Source organism: Delphinus delphis, chromosome X (genome assembly GCF_949987515.2).
Source record: "Delphinus delphis chromosome X, mDelDel1.2, whole genome shotgun sequence".
Classification (NCBI taxonomy): Eukaryota; Metazoa; Chordata; class Mammalia; order Artiodactyla; family Delphinidae; genus Delphinus; species Delphinus delphis.
Window position 1 is genome coordinate 81,503,698 of NC_082704.1, and position 19,181 is coordinate 81,522,878.

Below are 19,181 nucleotides of genomic sequence, written 5' to 3' on the forward strand. Positions count from 1 at the left end.
CTTCCTAAATGATTTAAATTTTTTTCACACATTAAGGTTTATTCTTTGCTCTCTAGGATCCTCTGTGTTTTGATATGTTGTATTGTAGGGGTTTTTTCAGTTCCAAATATTTTCTTATTTCCCTTGAAACTTCCTCTTTGTTCCATGGTTTATTTGGTAAATTGTGTTGTTTAATTTCCAAGTGTTTCGAGATTTTTCTTATTATCTCTGTTACTAATTTGTACTTCAATTTCATTATGATCAGAAGATATATTTTCAATGGTTTTGATTACTTTCAGTTTGTTCAGGTTTGTTTTATGACCCAGGATATGGTTTTATTTAGGTGAATGTTTCATGTGCACTTGAAAATAAAGTATACCCTATTGTTGTTTAGTGGAGTTTTCTATAAATGTCAGTTAGATCTAGATGTTTGAATGGTATTATTCAATTATTTTATATCCTTGCTTATTTGCTGTGCACTACTTCTATTGTTGAGTGAGAGAACAGTGTAGAAGACTCCAGCTGTAATTAAGGATTTGTCTTTTTCTCTTTTCAATTCTGTCAGTTTTTGCCTCATGTATTTTGAGGGTATTTTGTTAGTTACAGACACAGCATTGTTACGTCTTCTTGGTGAATTGACTTTTATCATTATGTAATATCCCTCTTTATTCTTGGTTATTTTTGCTTGCTTTGATGTCTCCTTTGATATTAAATATGCATTCCATCTTTCTTTTGGTTACTGTTTGCATGGTGTATCTTTTTCATCCTTTTAGTTTTAACCTGCCTGTATTATTATATTTGAAGTGAGTTTCTTGCAGACAGCTTATGGTCACATTAAAAAAAATCCATTCTTGCAATCTCTTTCAAATATTTTAGAACCATTTATAGTGAATGTAATGATCAATATGTTTGGATTTTGGTCTGCCATATTTTAAATCCGTTTTCTGTTTGTTTTTTATTCCTTCTCCTTTCCTACCTTCATTTGGTTTATTTGAATGTACTTTTAGTATTCCATTTTAATTTATCTATTATGTTTTTTTCTTTATTTCTTTGTACACTTTTAAGTGGTTGTTCTAGGGATTATAACTTTTCAGTCTACTTAAAATCAATCTTTTACTACTTCAAGAGGAATGTAGAAACCTTACATCCATATAGATTTCTTCCTTCTATAAACTGTCTTAAGTATTCCATCTACATATATGAAAAACCATATCACACGGTGTTATAATTTTCATTTTGCTTGAGTTTCAGAACTGAAAAGAATACATTTACCCTGATATCTACCACTTCTGTTGGTCTTCCTTCATTTCTGCTCTTTCATGTTTCCTACTCATATAATTTCCCTCTGTTTGAAGATCTTCCTTTAGTGTCTCTTTTAGAACAGATCTGCTGGTGACAAATTCTCTTAACTTTTTTTCATCTGAGAATGTCTTTTTTCATGCCTTCATTCCTGAAGGATAATTTTGCTGTATACAGAATTTTGGGTTGACAACGTATTTTAGCATTTTGAAAATATTATGCCACTTCTTTCTAGCTTCCATGGTTTGTGATGAGAAATCCCTAGAAATTTCAATCATTGTTTTCCTGTATAAAATGCATTGTTTTTCTCTGGTTGCTTTCAGAATTTTTCTTCTCTTTAATTTTCAGCAATTTTTCTGTTTCAGTTTCAGCAATTACATATGTAGGCATGCGTTTCTTTGTGTTTATTTCTGTTTTGAGTTCACTGAGCTTCTTGAATATGTGGGTTTATGTCCTTTCCCAAATTTAGCAAGTTTTCAGCTAGTAGTTCTTCAGATATTTTTTTCTTATCATGCTCTTTTTTTCACTCTCCTTCTGGGACTCTGATGACACAGATTTTAGACTTTTTGCTATTGTCCTATAGGTCCCTTAGTTTCTGTACATGTTTGTTTTTTGTCTTATTTCTCTGTTGTTTAAATTGAATTTTCTGGGGGGTGGTGGGAATGAGTACAAACTTCCAGTTAGAAAATAAATGAGTCATAGGGATGAAATGTACAGCATGAGAAATATAGTCAAAAAAAAAAAATACAGGGCTTCCCTGGTGGCACAGTGGTTGAGAGTCCACCTGCCAATGCAGGGGACACAGGTTCGTGCCCCGGTCCGGGAAGATCCCACATGCTGCGGAGTGGCTGGGCCCGTAAGCCATGGCCGCTGAGCCTGCGTGTCCGGAGCCTGTGCTCCACAACGGGAAAGGCCACAACAGTGAGAGGCCCGCGTACCGCAAAAAAAAAAAAAACAAAAACGAAAAAAACAAAAATATAGTATCTTTGTGTGGTGACGAAGGTGGTCAAAGGTACAAACTTGCAGTTATAAGATAAATAAGTACTAGGGATGTACTGTACAACATGATTAGTACAATTAACACTGCTGTATGTTATATGAAAGTTTTTAAGAGAGTAAATCTGAGTTCTTATCACAAGGAAAAAAATTTCTTTCTTTTATTTGGTATCTATATGAGATGATGGATGTTCACTAAACTTATTGTGGTAATCATTTCATGATGTATGTAATTCAAATCATTATGCTGTACGCCTTAAACTTATACCGTACTTTATGTCACTTATATCTCAATAAAACTGGGAAAAAATTGAATTTTCTATTGTCATCTCCCTTCTGCTATTGAGTTCATCCAAGGAGGTTTTTTGATGGGTTTTTTTGGTTGTTATATATTTTTTGGTTCTAAAATTTCATTTATGTTCTTCTCTATTTCTTTGTTGAGATTTTCAGTTTTGTCATTGGGTTCAGTAGTTTTTGTGATTACCTATTTAAGCATTTTAATAATAGCTGCTTTAGAGTCTTTGTCAGATAATTCCAACATCTGTATTGTCCTTGAATTAGTATCTGTTGGTTATCTTTTCCCATATGAGTTGAAATTGTCCTGGTTCTGTGTATGCCAAGTCATACTGAATTTTATCCTGGACATTTTGAATATTCTAGGACTCTGGTGTCTTTTTAAAATCCTATGTAGAATGTTGACATTTTTGTTATAGGAGGTAATTGACCCAGTTATTTTTACCTTATGAGTTCCAACCTGTCTTCTGTGTTCTGTTGTTCTAATGTCAGTTCATTTGCTTTGCCTCTGTGGTGCTTTTTGGACCTATCCCACATGTGGGTCTCCTAGTGGGTCTCAGTCTTGGGAAGTTGTCTGTTCTTTCAGTTTTCATGTGTTTGGTATGCTGAATAGGATTGGATTCATGTATGCACAGCTCAGTAGTAAATCCAGGAATTCAAAAATAACTTTTCTCAGTTCTTCCCTCCCTGCAGTACCTCCAGTACTTTCTGATTCCCAGTGACTCCTTTTTTTGTTCCTCAGCCAGAAATCTGGGATTTTAGTTACTCCGCTCTCTTGTGCACACCTACCACTGTGCACATGTTTAGGGCCAAGGTTTGGGAGATTAGAGACAGCAGTAAAGCAACAGTGATTGTCTTCACTGTCATGGAACCATAACTCACGCCACTGATCAGAAGGGAGGGGTCCCCTCCCTCAGAGTTTGGCTTCCATGAGCTTCCAGGGACTTTCCCACCACAGGATTGCTTGGGGGTAGGGGAGAGAGTACAGAGAAAAGAAGAAAAAATAGGAATTTCTATACATTTTGAGAATGTTGGAAGTTCCCTTTCCCATTTTTCATGCCAAAAGTAGAGGATTTTCTCTAGAGATTTCTCTTTGAATACCCCAGTGCCTGCTTCTAGATTAGCCATGGATACCAGATAGGAAAAATTGGTAAACTCACTGCTATTTTAATGGTACTTTGAATTTTGGTTTTATTCCCTATTCACCTGCTACTATTAACTCTTCACAATCCTCAGATTGCTGCTCCATGTAGTCTGTCCAGCTTTTATGGAGAGACTAAATATGTTAAGCCCGTTTGCCCCGCAGTGTATAGCTGCTGATGTCTCTGCTCAGTTTTCCCCCCTAGTTTTTATTTTTAAGCTTGACTTCCTGGGATTGACCCCTATATCTGCATTACTTAGTGTTCAGCCAGAGATTGATCAGAGGTTGCACTTTTAAACACCTCAAGCCTGAAGGGCTTCCACTTTCTGCTACTGGATCTATGTGTGGCCTGGCCTGGGAAACTCATTTAAACTTGAGGCCATTTTCTAGCTTTCATTTTCCTCTAGGATTTCTCATGCCTCCTCCTTGCATGTTCAGGCTCTGTCAGCCAGTGATGTGTGTATGGTTTGGGCCCTCGAGTTTATGCTGTGCATGTGACGATATTCCAGTCAACCTGAGATATGTGGAGAATTGATCAAGCCTGCGATGGTTGTCTCACTTCCCAGGTCTCCCTGTTAACCTCAGGTTAATGGAGACACTGCTTCTAAAGCTCCAAATCAAGTGAATTACCTCTGGCAGCAGTAGCAAAGCTTATTGTTTTCTCAGCCTGTCCTGCTGCGGTTGAATTGCTGAGCAAAAAGAGCTGGTGCAGAGGTAACAGAAACAGCCATGGGCAAAAACGCCACAGATTACACAGTTCTTAAAAGTTGAGTAGTTTTCATGAGTAACACTTTCGATTTTGTTGTAGGACTTTGGGCAAATTCCAGATTGCTGAAATGGTTGTTTTTGAGAGTTCTGTCCAGTTTTATTACTGCTTTTGAGGGAGAGGATTTGAAAACCTCCTCACTCTGTCATGCTAGAAGCCATAAATTATTTTTTAGCAGATAGAAATGACAGTATCTAACTATTAAACTTCCATTAAATTAACTTATTTACTAAAATGTTTAGATTGATTCCTAAGCAGACCTAATATGAAAATATTATTTCCCTAAATGGGAACTAAATTATCTTCATTTTCTCTTTCTTTTAAGAATTCATTGAAGCCAAGTTTGCAAAGATAGGGTGTTCCACACATACCTTCTAGTGGTTTTATTACTTCATTGACTATCACAGAACCAAGTGATTTCATATTTCTAGTTCTAATAGCTCTCTTTCAAAGCTTGCTGACATTTCATATTTTCCCCATTTGGCCAAGATTGGTGGACACATTTGTTGGCCTTAGCGCAGCATTTTGTAAGCTGTCAGCAAGGAGTTAATAGGTGTTGTATGGTCAAATAGGAAATGTTGGAGTCAATCATATAAAAACCATTTTTTCACTGTAGACTCTCTTAGATCCTTTAATGTGCTAATATGAATTGAGAATTTTCAAGAAAGGAAATAAATGTACATGTCCCAAAACAGTTTTACCAGAGAACCCACTTTTCACAGAACACATTTTAAGAAGCACTGCCTTAACATATATACAAAGATCCACGTCCATCTTTCCCTACACACAGGTATACCTATTTTGTGAGAAACATGAACTGATGCAGGATATTGCATGTAATGGTATCTACAATTTAGGTATGTGGTTAACTTATAATATGAGCACTGTGCTAAACTATGCAGAAAAGAGTTAACATAGCAGGCACAAGACTGCTATCTATAGAAAGGCCTGTTTCCAAGGTTGGACCTTGGCTGGTGTGCAGGAACTTGGTTTCCCTTTCTTCCCTAACTGATAAGTATAGCTCACGTTGCCTAGATTGTTGGTACAAATAATGTGATTTATGCCGAATACCTGTTTTCCTTCTTAGAGTCTGGCATTTTGGTAAATGCTAGGCAAAAGGTGCCTACATGACCAGTCACAAATAAAAACCTTGGGCACTGAGTCTCTACTGGGCTTCCCTGACCGGAAACTTACCATTTTTTGTTGCTGAGAGAAAGGAGCATACTCAAGAATGCTCCCTCACCATAGGAAGAAAGCATAGGGAAGTCTGTGCATGAATTTCTCTAGAATCCTGTGTATTTTTCCCTTGCTGATCCTATGTGCATCCTTTTGCTGTAACAAACTTGGCTATGAGCACAACTATATGCTGAGTTCTGTAAGACCGTCTATGGAATCAGTAAATCTGTGAGTGGTCTTGGGAGCCCTGAAACATAATCGCATTACATAATCTCAATCCTCAAAACATCTCTAAAGTAGGTAGAAGTTAGTCTGTCCTTATAGGCAAGGAGACTACAGTTAGTGGGGTTAAGCAAATCTGTCTGACTCCAAAGTGTTGGCTCTTCACTGTTATACTGCATTGCCTCCCAATACCAGACATCCTGTCTTCAGTGGATTGAAAGGAGGCAATGAGAGATCGTCAAAGGCGATAGTGGTCTGAGACTGTTTCATTCAGGAAGTAGGATTTGAGTTGGTGTTGAAAGGTAAATGGACCGGATTAAAATTGATGAAATGGAGTGTGAAGAGTATTGTCAGTAGGTAGAATTGCATGTTATAAAGGCATGCAAATCGTAAAATGTGAGATGTATTTGGGAGAAAGAGAATGTAACAGTTGGGTGAAATGGAGAGTTTACATTAGAAGATTTTTTCCCCCACACTTTTTTTTTTAATTTTTGGCAACTGCCACAGCTTATCTGTACTATGGTTTGATGTAAGATAATATATTTAATCTAACACATTATTATGTATTTAAGCTTAATAAATGATATGATGTTCAAGGATAATAAATAAGATAATCTATGTTTGCATTTTCTGCAAAGACAATCATGACTACCAAGGAGTTTGCCACTGAAACAAGTTGAAAACCCACTATTGTTAGTACTAAGAAACTGTTAAAGTTTGCGTTTTGGGGGGCTTTTTGGAGGAGAGGAATGAAATGCTGAAAACAGCATTTAACTGGTACTACTCTGGTGGCAATGTGAAGAATGTATTGGCTAGAACCAGGGAGTGAATCTGTTTAGATCATTGCCATCATGGCAGTCCATATATGAGATGATTAAGAGTTTAGAGAACTATGGAAGTGAAAACAGACAGGAGATGCTGTATAGGATGATTTGCCACGATGTGGTAATAAACTGGATATGTGTGTGTTTGTTGAGAGATCCAAAGAGTCTGAGACTGGGTGGTTTGTAAAAAATATGGTATCTTTAAAAGAAATATAAGATTTAGGCAAACTGTCATGCTTAGACCATGATAGGCTTGACTTCAGGTGTATTTAATTGAAGAATTTATTGACATTGAATTGGAGAAACAATTTGGGAGTTGGCTGTGAGGTTGGACTGAAGAGACATCAAGATTTGAGATAAGAGATGGAAACATTTGCAGTTGGGTGATCGCTGGAACTATCTGAATATAGGAATCACCTTGGGGGAAAACAAAAAAGAACACCAAGGACTGAACTCTGATTTTACTCATTTCATCAATAAGAAATGAATATTAAAGAGCACCTTTGAAGTTATGTTACTACCTATCATAAAACACATTTGAAGAGTACTTCTTTTAATGTGCATTCATTGGGTAATTTCTGGTTTGTGAACTTTAATATGATATGAATAACTTTCAAATGAAATCAGTCAATAAATGTGCCTAACGGAATAGTTAGGCACTGAATAACATTCAGTAGGGTATACAGAAGTAGACATACAGTGTTGTACACATGAAACTTATATAATGTTATAGATCAATGTTACTTCAATAAAAGAAAAATAAATACTTGTTTCGGTTTGTTATTTCTTCCTCTACTTGTTGGCAACTGTATCACTAGTGCAGCAGCCATCATTGCCCGCCAATTGAGTGCATAAGATCACTTGTTCCACCAGATTTGTACACAAGAAGAATCCTGACGTTGGGTTTTCCGTTAGTGCAGAAATGTTCTTAAATGAATGACATTCAAACTTAGCTCTATTTTTTAAAAGAAACTAAAGGGGAATGAGCACAAAAATACTCCTTCAGATTAGTTGGGTGGGCAGAAATGCTGGCACTAATATGTATATGTTTCTGGCTATCGTCTGCTTTTTATTTCTACCTGCTGACATTTTTCCAGGTTAAGAACACAATCTATAAAGGCTTCAGTTCCAAAGTCTTTCCCAACATTGTTGTGCTATTTGTTTGCTCACTGGAGTTGGCAGAGAATCACATGAATGTGCAGAGGGATAACAGGAAAAAATGATACTTTTATTATAGGCTGACTTGTGTGTCCTTGGGTTTTAAGTTTTAAAAAAGTAGGAATTCAAAAAAAAAAAAGTAGGAATTCCAACAAGATTGGTACGTCCTTTTAGTACATCATGGTTACTCAAAATTAGTAAACATTATTTTTGTAAAACACTTTTCTATATGAGAATATGTTCCACTTAATTCATTAAACTCTTCTTAAGCAATTTTCACTACTATATTTCCATTTAATTTTTATGAACAAAATTCCACACTTTGGGCTTCCCTGGTGGTGCAGTGGTTGAGAGTCCACCTGCCGATGCAGGGGACATGGGTTCGTGCCCCAGTCTGGAAGATCCCACATGCCGTGGAGCCGCTGGGCCCGTGAGCCATGGCCGCTGAGCCTGCGCGTACAGAGCCTGTGCTCCGCAACGGGAGAGGCCACAACAGTGAGAGGTCCGCGTATCACAAAAAAAAAAAAAAAAAATTCCACACTTTATTTTGATTTCCTTAGTTTTTGCATAAATTCTTTTTCTGTTCTAGGATCCCATCCAGGATACCACCTGATATTTACGCGTCATGTCTCTAAGCTCCTCTTGGCAGTTTTTCTCAGACTTCCCTTGTTTTTTTTTTTTTCTGTTTGTTTTTAAATTTTATTGAAGTATATATAGTTGATTTATAATGTTGTGTTAATTTCTTCTGTACAGCAAAGTGACTCAGCCATATATCTATATATCTATATATCTATATATATATATATCTGTGTATTCTTTTTCATATTCTTTCCATTATGGTTTGTCACAGGATATTGAGTATAGTTCCCTATGTCCATTTAACTTTTAATCTCCTTGACTCTAAGCCTTCAGTAGCACAAGGGTCATAGAGAATGACAGACTATGCATAAGCAGTCATTGAGATTATCATGTTCCTCCTTATTAAGCAATTTTCTTATCCTTTTCCCAGTTTGTTGCATGGATTGGCATGGTACAATGGAAAGCACACTGACCAAATAGTCAGGATACTTGGGTTCTAACCCCAGCGTATAACCTCAGCTGTTTACTTTCTGGATTCCAGTCTTCCCATCCCCAAAATAGAATGATACTTGCTGAACCTGTATCACGGGCCTGTTATGAGTTTCAAAGAATATAAAGAAAAGTACTTTGAAAGTGTTTATATGTAGGCTTCTTGCATTATCTTTTACATTTTTATAGTTTTTCACAATTAAAAAAAAGTCCCATAACAATTGTACAAGATATTTTCACATGTTTATTTAATTAAATCTGTGGAAGTGTTACTGTGCTTACATTTCACAACTGCATTTACTAAAATTCATTTTAGACCCACTCTGTAAGTTTTGACTTGTAAATCAGTCAGAGGAACTTTATGAATCTTTTCTATGAGAATGATTTAGTTAGCCTGTGTAATAGTACTAAATAATATAAAGACAGTGTGATGTTCAGATTAGGAAACTTTTCACTGATGAAGACATCTGTAAGTGATTTATTTCATCTATTTGGACATCTTGTACTCCAGAACTCATGAGGCTAACAAAAGCATCTGCCTTCTTATTTCTGCTATTCTAGATAGACATTGTTTTTATCAATAATAAACAGAAATATTGGTAAACAAAAATTTAAATGAGATTCTAGTTTTCTGAAGATTGTCGAAAGTCAGTATGGTATATTAAAAGAAAAAGTTCTTCTCTATAGGCTTCTCTATAGGCTCTCTAGGCTTTAGAATTCTGGGCCTGGCTCTGCTGGTATCTAATTGCAAGAATCAGGCATGGGGCTTCCATGGTGGCGCAGTAGTTAAGAATCTGCCTGCCAATCTACAGATTTAGTGCAATCCCTATCAAACTACCAATGGCATTTTTCACAGAACTAGGACAAAAAATATCACAATTTGTATGGAAACACAAAAGACCCCAAATAGCCAAGGCAATATTGAGAAAGAAAAAAGGAGTCAGGCTCCCTGACTTCAGACTATAATACAAAGCTACAGTAATCAAGACAGTATGGTACTGGCACAAAAACAGAGATATAGATCAATGGAACACGATAGAAAGCCCAGAGATAAACCCACGCATATATGGTCACCTTATCTTTGATAAAGGAGGCAAGAATATACAATCAAGAAAAGACAGCCTCTTCAATAAGTGGTGCTGGGAAAACTGGACAGCTACATGTAAAAGAATGGAGAGCTATATGTAAAAGAATGAAATTAGAACACTCCCTAACACTGTATACAGAAATAAACTCAAAATGGATTAAAGACCTAAATGTAAGGACAGACACTATAAAACTCTTAGAGGAAAACATAGGCAGAACACTCTATGACGTATATCACAGCAAGATCCTTTTTTACCCACTTCCTAGAGAAATGGAAATAAAAACAAAAATAAATAAATGGGACCTAATGAAACTTAAAAGCTTTTGCACAGCAAAGGAAACCATAAACAAGACAAAAGACAACCTTTATAATGGGAGAAAATATTTGCAAATGAAGCCACTGACAAAGGATTAATCTCCAAAATATGTAAGCAGCTCATGTAGCTCAATGTCAAAAAAACAAACAACCCAATCCAAAAATGGGCAGAAGCCCTAAATATACATTTCTCCAAAGAAGATATACAGATTGCCAACAAACACATGAAAGGATGCTCAACATCATTAATCATTAGAGAAATGCAAATCAAAACTACAATGAGGTATCACCTCACACCGGTCAGAATGGCCATCATCAAAAAATCTACAAACAATAAATGCTGGAGAGGGTGTGGAGAAAAGGGAACCCTCTTGCACTGTTGGTGGGAATGTAAATTGATACAGCCACTATGGAGAACAGTATGGAGGTTCCTTAAAAAACTAAAAATAGAACCACCGTATGACCCAGCAATCCCACTACTGGGCATATACCCTGATAAAACTGTAATTCAAAAAGAGTCATGTACCCCAATGTTGATTGCAGCACTATTTACAATAGCCAGGACATGGAAGGAACCTAAGTGTCCATCGACAGATGAATGAATAAAGAAGATGTGGTACATATACACAATGGAATATTACTCAGCCATAAAAGGAAACAAAATTGAGTTATTTGTAGTGAGGTGGATGGACCTAGAGTCTGTCATACAGAGTGAAGTAAATCAGAAAGAGAAAAATAAATACCGTATGCTAACACATATATATGGAATCTAAAAAATTTTTTTAAATGGTTCTGAAGAACCTAGGGGCAGGGCAGGAATAAAGACATAGACGTTTAGAATGGACTTGAGTACACGGGGAGGGGGAAGGGTAAGCTGGGACGAAGTGAGAGAGTGGCATGGACATATATACACTACCAAATGTAAAATATCTAGTGGGAAGCAGCCACATAGCACAGGGAGATCAGCTAGGTGCTTTGTGACCACCTAGAGGGGTGGGAGAGGGAGGGTGGGAGGGAGACGCAAGAGTGAGGGGATATGGGGATATATGTATAAGTATAGCTGATTCACTTTGTTATACAGCAGCCACTAACACACCATTGTAAAGCATTAAACATTAAACATTGTAAAGCATTAACATCTCCAATAAAGATGTTAAAGAAAACAAAAAAAAGAATCCACCTGCCAATGCAGGGGACACGGGTTCGATCCCTGGTCTGGAAAGATCCCACATGCCGCGGAGCAAGTAAGCCTGTGCACCACAACTACTGAGCCTGCACTCTAGAGCCCATGGGCCACAACTACTGAGCCCGCATGCCACAACTACTGAAGCCCGCACATCTGGAGCCCGTGCTCCGCAACAAGAGAAGCCACTGCAATGAGAAGCCTGTGTACCGCAACGAAGAGTAGCCCCCGCTCGCCGCAACTAGAGAAAGCCCACGCCCAGCAATGAAGACCCAACACAGCCAAAAATAAAAAATAAATAAATGTATTTTAAAAAAAAGGAATTCAGGCATGTCAATTTACTTTTTCTGGGCCTCATTTCCCCATTATAAAACAAGTGGTTTGGATTAGACTTCTAAGGTTCTTTCCATTTTTAACATTCTGTCATTGTTTTTTAACTCTTCTAAGTATCTGTCTGAGGAACCTGATGATAAGAGTACAGTTGATACTAATATTTTTGAGATACTATTTATTATATTTGACTTATACCTAAGGTGACCATATAATTTGCCATCCAAACAAGAAGAAACTTTTGAGAGTGAAAGAGATACTGTTAGTAATTACACAAGGACCATAGCTTTAAGCCAGAACTAGAATGTCTGGTTACCCTATCTATACCCAATATGTAGTTCTGCATTACTGGCCGAAAAAGAGTATTTGTTTATCAGTTTTAATTCCTTTTCCTGGTTTCTCTGTTTTTTTTTCTTGTTATAGATCCACTGTGTGCGGCGGAAAGTAGTGCAGCATCATGCCAGCAATCTCCAGCTAGTAAAAAAGGAATGTTCACAGATGACTTACACAAACTGGTGGATGACTGGACAAAGGAAACAGTAGGAAATTCTCTTATTAAGCCAAGTTTAAACCAACTTAAACAGAGTCAACAGAAACTAGAAACAGACAACTGGAACAAAGTATATGAAGTAAGTTGTTTATACCTGACCCTCTTTATTTATGAGAACTAAAACCATAAAGATTGATTCACTTAGGCCTATAGTTATAGTCACTATGATAGAGTGGTGTGATTTGACAACATAGAGACTTTTATCCTTGTCTAGATTCATTATGTCTTTGAGCAAATTAAGTTTTAGGCCAGAGGCCAGCAAACTATTTCTGGGAAGGGGCCAATTAGTAAATATTTTCAAGCCATGTGGTTGTAACTAATCAACACAGCCATAGACAATACATAAACAAGTGGGCATGGTTTTGTCCATTAAAACTTGATTTGCAAAAAGAGGTGGCAGGCTGTAGATTGCTAACCCTTGTTTTAGGCTATTATACCTGAAGGAAAAAAAAAGTATCAAAAAAGAAAGCATCTGGAGTGAGGGTTAATTCAACCTTGTGGTGCAAGAAGAATTTGGGTTTTGAGGAAAAGTTATCTTATGTTAATTGTACATCAGTATTCTCATAGCCAATAAGTTATCTTACGTATTCAGTATGAAAAAGAATTTTAAAGATATTTAAACTAGAATATTATAAAATATATCTTAAGTTTATGGACGAGATGTCTACTTAATTGCATATGTCCTTAGTCAGGTGTACAAGCAATTGAAATGTAGAAAGATGTCCACAATGCATTCTGGAGTGGGAAGAAGACAGGTTCACAGAATAGTATATATAGTATTTATGTAAAATTATATAAGATACATGTATATATGCATAGAAATAGGAAAAGCCATTAAAATATGCTGGATGGTGGAATTTGGGCCTTATTTTACTTTGTACTTTTCTGTATTTGAATTTTTAAAGTATCATTTTTTCAAAATGAATAAATCTATTAAAATGTGAATCAGGGCTTAGAATCTGAACCCATATAATTGAAAGAGATATATCTGAGTGTGTGTGTGTGTTATGTTTGTGTACATATATGTGTGTGTATATATAGTCATTGCATGTAGTTTGGTAAAGAGTCTGAAAATACATTTAGTGTTAACATTGAATAAAATTTTTCAAAAGCCTAGATTTTCCAAACTAGTAAGCAGTGTATCTGCTTAAGGGATCTGTGTATTTATATTATTCCTGGCACCGATTTATACACAGATAGTATCACCATTGTAAAAATTGGAAGCCTTTAGAGGCAAATTTTAAGGCATAAATGTGTTTGTGCTGCCCGTGAGAGATCCTCTGAGCACTATGTGAATGGAGGCCTTTGTTGATGAGTTGGAGGGTGGTTTATTGTGGTATAATGAGAATGTTTGGAAGAAGAGTGAGTAGAAAATGGAGTACGAATAAAAGCGGTGAAGGTCTTTATATGGACTGGGGTTCCAGCGTCAGCTCAGTCATTTACTAGTTGTGTGACTTTAGACAAGTCATTTGTGCGTCAGTTTTCATGTCTTTAAAACAGGGATAATACCTTCCTGCTTTGCAGGATTGCTGTGAGGATTAAATGAGGTAACATCTTTAAAGTGCCTAGCACATAGTAGTATCCTATATATGTAACTATTTTTGTATTTTTAGGTTCAGTTGATTATATCTTTGTGTGGAGAGCCCATCTCACTATCTAATGTTCTTGCATGTTACTGTTCTGTGCCTTAGAAAAATTTGTCACAATTATGTGCCAAGCCCTCTGCTAGGCACTGGGTTTGATTAGCAAAAGCAAGTATGTTCCCTGTTCTCATGGGACTTATATGCTGGTGGGACAGTTAGATATGAACAGACTTGTATAAATAAACATAAAATTGCAGCTGTAATAAGGACTACAAAGGAGAGATATAGGATACCATACAGTAAGGGAAATTTGACCTAGTAAAGGGAAGTCAAGAAAAGCTTCCCTGAGAAAGTGATGATTGAGCAGAGATCTGCAGGATGAGTAAGTGTTAACTAGGTGAAAAGGGGAGGGAATATGATTCTAAGCAGAAAGAACAGCATATGCAAAACCCCTGTATGGGGAAACAGAATGAAAGGACTGAAAGTAGGTCCATTTGGCTGAAGTGTAGAGAGCAGAGAGGAGTTGGTGCACAGTGAATCTAAGGAGGGTCTTAAAAGTGGTGATGACAAGGAACTTTGTCTTTATTTTAAGACAGATGGATAGCCATTGAAGCCCTAGGGTTGACATGATCAGATTTGCTTTTTTTTTTTTTTTTTTTTTTGCGGTACGCGGGCCTCTCACTGTTGTGGCCTCTCCTGTCGCGGAGCACAGCCTCCGGACCCGCAGGCTCAGCGGCCATGGCTCATGGGCCTAGCCGCTCTGCGGCATGTGGGATCTTCCCAGACCGGGGCACGAACCCGTGTCCCCTGCATCGGCAGGCAGACTCTCAACCACTGCACCACCAGGGAAGCCCCAGATTTGCTTTTTGAAAAGATCACTCTGGCTTGAAGCAAGAAGAAAGATTATTGAAGATAAGGGTAGATGTTGGTAGACCAATTAAGAGTTAGTCACAGTAGGCCCGATAAAGAGAAGTTGAACAACTTTTTAAATAACTATACTTCAATTTAAAAAAAAAGAGAGAGAGAAGCTGAGATGAAGAGAAGTGAACAGATTACAAGAAATGTTTAAGAGATAAAATGGACCAGATTTAGTGATGGAACTGATGTTTGGCAGAGGGGAGGTGTCAAGGCAAGGTTTCTGGCTGGTATAACTGGCTATCATTCCAGCATACCAATCATCAAGAAGGGGAACATGAGCAAGCAGTGTGTTTTGGTAGAAGAAAGATCATACATTTGGTTTTGGTCATTTGAATCTGAGATGCCTTTTAAATATCCAAGAGAAGATTAAGTATAACATGTCATCTCCAATTTTTTTTTAAATAAAAATCACATTGTTACTGTTTGTAAAATAATAATGTTTGTTATAGAATTTAATCAATGCAGAAAAGTACAAAATTTTAAAATACCACCTTCAAATCCTACCACCCAGAAATAATTGTCACTAACTTTAGATAAACATCATTTCAGATATCTTTCTATGTCTGTATATGAATACATAGAAATAGCTTTACAAAAATGTGATCATACTATATGTGCTATTTTAAAATCAGAAGTATTTAGTTTTACTTTAACAGAACAAAAATACTGATATGAAAAAGGGATTGCTGGACTTCAAATGTTTCTTTTTTACCTCAAGAGATCTTGTCATTCATTCTTGAGTCAAGCTAAAAACCTTTAACCTAACTGTAGTTTGAAACTTTAGTTGAAAGCGTTTTAGCTTGACCATCAATTTACAAGAACTGAGAATTTGGGACTGATACCAAGCTCTCCTTTAAGTAAGAATTATTTACTTCCATTTAGACTTATTATTCCCATGTGCATAAGATTTCAGTAATCTCTATACCTACACATAATTACAATACAATATAATAAGAAGAGTCAGGCAGGAATATGTTTTCTTAGTACTGCCCAAAACATAATAGTCGAGTTTAAATTTCCAAAAATATAACAGAAATGTCAGACTTTAAATAGTGAGTAGGAGGAGGTAGGGAGGTGACATTTCTTGAGCACCTACTATATGCCAGGCTTTCCCCTATGCCACTCTAAATCATGCTCCTCTTTCTTCAAAGAATTATGTAGTAACATGGACTACTGTTGTCTGTGTCCCTGAATGAGAGACTGCCTGGGACTGGCAGAAGGAAGTAAAAATTGAAGAGTAGTGCTAGCACGAGGAAAGGAGACACTAAACTGTGAACAGAAATTTAGCAGGGGTCTTGGAGTTAGCTGGAACTGTGTTCAAATCCTCACCTTACTATTAACTTGCTAAGTGGTGATGGGTGTTATCAATTTTGAGCTTCTGTTTCCTCATCTAAAAATGCCTGCCTTGCAGGGCAGTTACGAAGATGAAATGAAATAAGGTATATAACTATGCTTAGCACACAGAACGTTACTCCAAAAATGGTAGACAGTCAGAATAATAATGGGAGAGTAGTAAGGCAAAAAGAATACAGATGGGTAAAAGTATCTACCAAATAAACTGATCTTTTGTTTTTATTTTTTGTTAGAATACTCCATCTACTATGGGCTACACATCAACATGGATTTCTTCTCTGTCCCAAATCCGTGGAGCTGTCCCAGCCTCCTTGCCACAAGGACTCTCACGCCCTTCATTTCCTGGGCCATTATCATCATATGGAATACCCCATGTTTGTCAATATAATGCTGTGGGGGGGCCAGGGTATCCGGTACAGTGGGTAGGAATTTCAGGAACACCACAACAGTCTGTAGTAATTCCTACCCAATCTGGGGGACTGTTCCAGCCGGGGATGAATTTGCAGGCATTTCCAGCTTCATCAGTTCAGAATCCATCCGCGATCCCTCCTGGTCCCAAGTGAATCAGAGTAGAAGATGAAGAAAAAGGAAATGTTTTTCAGAAATATTTCCAGGACACCTAAGATAATAAACTTTCTTCTTCTTGGGTTCTGCCATATTTTCCCTCGTTTTGAGTTTACTTTCCACTATATATTTTTTTTCAATGTAGTATTTGATATAGCTCATCATCCTGTAGAACTGTGCAGTTTGTACATAGAACACTGCACACAGAAATGTTTTTTCACTTCAAATCCTATCCTCTTTGATACTTGATTTTTTAAAAATACTGTTCAGAATGCTTTAATAAGCTCAGCTTGAGCATTTCCATTTCCAGGACACTTTCCATTATTGCTGCTCTCTGCAGCTGGATGATACTTTTCTTTAAAAGGTATAAAAACTATTTATATTCCCCTAACATGGGCAAAGTGAGACCCTCCAACAGCTGGAGTCTTATGGGATTCTTCACGTTTATCTTAGGTTTACCTTTCGCAGAAGGCAGGGTAACTTGCTGCAGGAAATGTTTTGGTATATAAAATTAGAATAACTTTGTCAACCAATATAGAACATGAGCCCTTTTTAATGTGATTTTCTTCCCGTCGTCACAGCAGTAGGAGTGAAGCCTTGTTTTAGGTGAGGCGGAGAGAAAGGAAAAAACAGAACTGTAACAGTTCCTTGATTCTGCAGATACTGTAGCTGCTTTAGGATTTCCATAGTAATTCAAAGCAGCTATCTCTGTTTCTCATGTGCACACTACATTGTTTTTGAGCATCTGAGAGGCATTGGTTTGGCTTGCATTCTTTTGCAAGGGATGTATTGCAGCTGATGTGAATCTCATTTGGGGGGAATCTTAGTGTTCCTAACAAAGAGGATTCAAGTTACACCTCTATTAGTCCATTCTTCTGAAGTGAAATTTACTTGACACAGTAGGTTTTGTAGGTTTTGAGACTTACACATGAAACACTGGCTTTACAGGGTTCTAAGAGATGTGGGGTATACATTGTCCTGCAGTAGATAGTAGACCCTCAAACGATACTATTTAAGTTGCCCTTAGCTTTTTTTTTTTTGGATTACCTTTTTTTCAGTTGTTATAGTTTCCTTGTTAGTATCTAGCATCTTAGATGATTTTAGATCTCAGATGATTTTGGCAGCCTCTTTAGAATCTGAGAGAGATCACTGTCAAGTTGCACTTTACTGGGTTTTATCCAGTTTTAGGAGGAGGGGAGGCAATGTCAAAATATACACTTTTAGTTTTCAAGAAGGTTAACTGTAATAATCTTAAAAGGCTGGTCACAGAGTTACCTAATGCTCAGTCTGTGAAACCCAAATAGAATTCTAAAATGGTATTTATCGACTACCACATATAAAGATGTTTAAAATACTTAGTTTTCGCTCTGAAGATTTCAAGGTCATTTCTAGTACACATTTACGTAATAACAAGTTGTCTACTGGTCAACATTCCAGATGATCACCCAACATTTCTGTTAACAGATTTTCCTCCATATTCCTCTAAAAATTTTACCCCGTGATCTTGCCAGGTAATGAGGAAAACTTAATGGGTGTACCTTTTTTTGCACAGTCTACTTTGTGACATGCAGTACACTTTTTCAAAAAAAACAAATGTGTCTTATGTTACTTACCTGAGGATCACACTCAGCATCATGAAGATTCTGTTGCTATCATTTGGGGGCATCCAGGGCAGCATTTTGAGAATTGCTGTTGATAAGAGCCACAGTTTTCTTTTAATAAAACACATTCTGGTTTGGATGAGTCTTTCTAAATCTTATGTACAGATTCTTCAAATTTCTTCTACAGTATTGGTTTGCAAGTTGAAGTGGTTTTAGGACATTAGTGTAATGCAAATTCTTGCATTGCAATTTTCCATGTGTACAAAAACAATGTGCCTAAAATCCGTAATTCTTTAAAACTGCTTGTGTTTCATTATTAGAGTCAGCTTTGTGTGATTACATTGAGACTTACAACCTATAAAGTGAAAATACTGCAGGTTTTATGATCCCTTCTTCTCGAGTTGCAATCCTTTTAAACAGTGTACCCCAGGATGAAAAAAGCTCCATGGATGACATGCACAATTACATTTATTAATGGCTGCTCTACATCAAATGTCCCACATTTTGCCACCACCTCTGTTTTATGTATAATTCATCATTCTTTTGCCTGCAGAATTTTGCAGTGCCTTGTAATATTTAGAATCTTTTCAGATTTTTTGCTGGAAAGAAAAGTAGTCTTCTAAAGTTTGAAGATGGTGAGTAGTGTACTGCTGTCTCCATGCTGACTGCAGTAGTTGGGTTAACATATGTATACATGATGTATATGTAACATGTATAAGTTTAAAAATACAGAAAAAAGTGAGTTTGTGCAGAAATGAAGAAAACAGTGTTATT

At 36.8% G+C, this 19,181-nt stretch overlaps 1 protein-coding gene and 1 long non-coding RNA gene across 3 annotated transcripts in view; one reads left to right on the forward strand and one right to left on the reverse strand.

Moving 5' to 3' along the window:
- The window catches only part of WNK3 (WNK lysine deficient protein kinase 3), a 148,034-nt gene extending 130,246 nt beyond the window's left edge, over positions 1-17,788 (forward strand). Inside the window, exons 21-23 of one of the 2 annotated variants that reach the window (XM_060002198.1) lie at positions 6,304-6,319; positions 12,262-12,467; positions 16,476-17,788. In XM_060002198.1, coding sequence (XP_059858181.1) covers positions 6,304-6,319; positions 12,262-12,467; positions 16,476-16,805 — 552 coding nt within the window. In that variant the 3' untranslated portion in view covers positions 16,806-17,788. The remainder of the gene's footprint in view (positions 1-6,303; positions 6,320-12,261; positions 12,468-16,475) is intronic. The other variant, XM_060002199.1, reaches the window with a different exon arrangement.
- Positions 1-19,181, reverse strand: part of LOC132418391 (uncharacterized) — an 84,127-nt gene that overhangs the window by 53,621 nt on the left and 11,325 nt on the right. The window contains exon 3 of the long non-coding RNA XR_009517990.1: positions 18,420-18,495. This is a non-coding gene — a long non-coding RNA (uncharacterized lncRNA). The remainder of the gene's footprint in view (positions 1-18,419; positions 18,496-19,181) is intronic.